This window comes from Lipotes vexillifer, unplaced genomic scaffold, assembly GCF_000442215.2.
Source record: "Lipotes vexillifer unplaced genomic scaffold, Lipotes_vexillifer_v1.1 scaffold261, whole genome shotgun sequence".
NCBI lineage: Eukaryota > Metazoa > Chordata > Mammalia > Artiodactyla > Lipotidae > Lipotes > Lipotes vexillifer.
Window position 1 is genome coordinate 175,818 of NW_006778216.1, and position 1,691 is coordinate 177,508.

General features: G+C 54.3%; 1 protein-coding gene across 3 annotated transcripts in view; it reads right to left on the reverse strand.

Moving 5' to 3' along the window:
* Positions 1-424: 424 nt before the first annotated feature.
* Positions 425-1,691, reverse strand: part of TADA3 (transcriptional adaptor 3) — a 12,600-nt gene continuing 11,333 nt past the window's right edge. For 2 of the 3 annotated variants that reach the window (XM_007451530.1, XM_007451529.1), the window contains one exon: positions 426-981. In XM_007451530.1, the coding sequence (XP_007451592.1) occupies positions 789-981 (193 nt within the window). In that variant the 3' untranslated portion in view covers positions 426-788. Of the gene's footprint in view, positions 982-1,691 lie in introns of all 3 variants that reach the window. The other variant, XM_007451531.1, reaches the window with a different exon arrangement.

Consider the following 1,691-nt stretch of genomic DNA (forward strand, 5'->3'; position numbering starts at 1 on the left):
TTCCTGCCCTCTCTCGTGCTGGACAGAAATGAGGAAGCATCTGGCCTCCATCAACTGCTACTGGCTGCCACTGCGCAGCTGGAAGGGAACCTACTTTAGGCAAAAGCTGACACCGTGGGAGTGTGGAGACACCTGGACCCTTGATGGCCTTGTTGAGTTGCTGGATTGGCTAACCCTGGGTGCCACCCTGCCCCAGGACCACCAAACCCCTAGCTAACACACTTCCTTGTTTAACCACTTTGAGCTGGGGTGTTCTGTTACCTGTGGCCACAAGTATCTTCAGAAAGTTCTCCCTGAACGAATGACCTAGGTGAGTGGCCAGAGGCTGAGAGCCCTCAAGCACGCCCTCCTAAACTATGCCACCCACACAAGTTCCTTTCTACCCCACAATAACAGACATTCAAAGATTCTGGATGCTTTTTAAAAAAAACCACACCAGTCACTTTATTCTTAAGTTTGTACTTTACAAAACCACAAGGGAGAAGTCCTTGAGGGTGAAAGGGGTAGGGGAGTGGGAGATGGTGAAGAGGGGGACGAGGACAACCCAGAAATGGAGCCCCCCCATCCTGGGGGACCAAGCAGAGACTGGGCCCCAGGCCAGCCCAGCAGGGCCTCTCGTGTCCTGGCTGTACAGAGCTGGGCCAAAAGACCTCAGGGAAGGGTCACGGCTTCTAGAGACTGTCGCCATCAGACAGGCAGCCACAGGCTGAGGCTCCTGGCAGTCCAAAGAAGGAAGTGGGCCTCCCCGTCCCAAGCCCGGGGGAGGCAGCCTGAGGCAGGGGTGCGAGCTACCCGTCCAGCAGCTTGAGGACGCTCTCACGCTCCTTCAGAGTCTTCCAGGCCTGGTCCTTCTCCTTCTTGGTGGGCGTCCGCTTCTTCTGCCGCGCAGCCATGATCTTGCGGAAGGCGTCCATGACCTCGGTGTCTGCCATGCGGACCCGCTGCCTCAGCTCCTGCCGACTCACCTCCTCCTTTGCCAGCCTGTGGGGACCAGCCGGCCAGGTGCCATGGGAAGCCCACCAGAGTAGGGCTCCTCCCTCTTCCAGACTGAGCCCACCCCACTACCCAGGGCTGCCACTCCCGTGGACCATTTCATACCAAATAGCAAAGTCACTGAGCCACGCTTACATGGTGCCCTGTGCCAGGTACTACCTCTTCAGAAATATCAGCTCAGTTAATCCTCCTAACAACCCTGTGACGTAGGTACTATTATTCCTGTGTTACCAGTGAGGAAACTGAGGCTCACGGAGGATAAGAAATGCCCCAAGGCCCCACAACTAGTGAGGAGGAGATCTGAATCAAGGCAGCCTTGCTCCAAACAGTCTTCCTTAAAAGGTGTTCTGGGGCTGCCCTGGTGGCGCAGTGGCTAAGAATCCGCCTGCCAACGCAGGGGACACGGGTTCGAGCCCTGGTCCGGGAAGATCCCACGTGCCGCGGAGCAACTAAGCCCGTGCGCCACAACAACTGAGCCTGCGCTCTAGAGCCCGTGCTCTGCAACAAGAGAAGCCACCGCAATGAAGAGTAGCCCCAGCTCTCTGCAACTAGAGAAAGCCCGTGCACAGCAACGAAGACCCAATGCAGCCAAAAATAAATAAATGAAATAAATTTATATATATATATATATATATATATATATATATTTTTTTTTTTTTTTTTTTTTTTTTTTTTTTTTTTTTGCGGCGCGGCCCCCT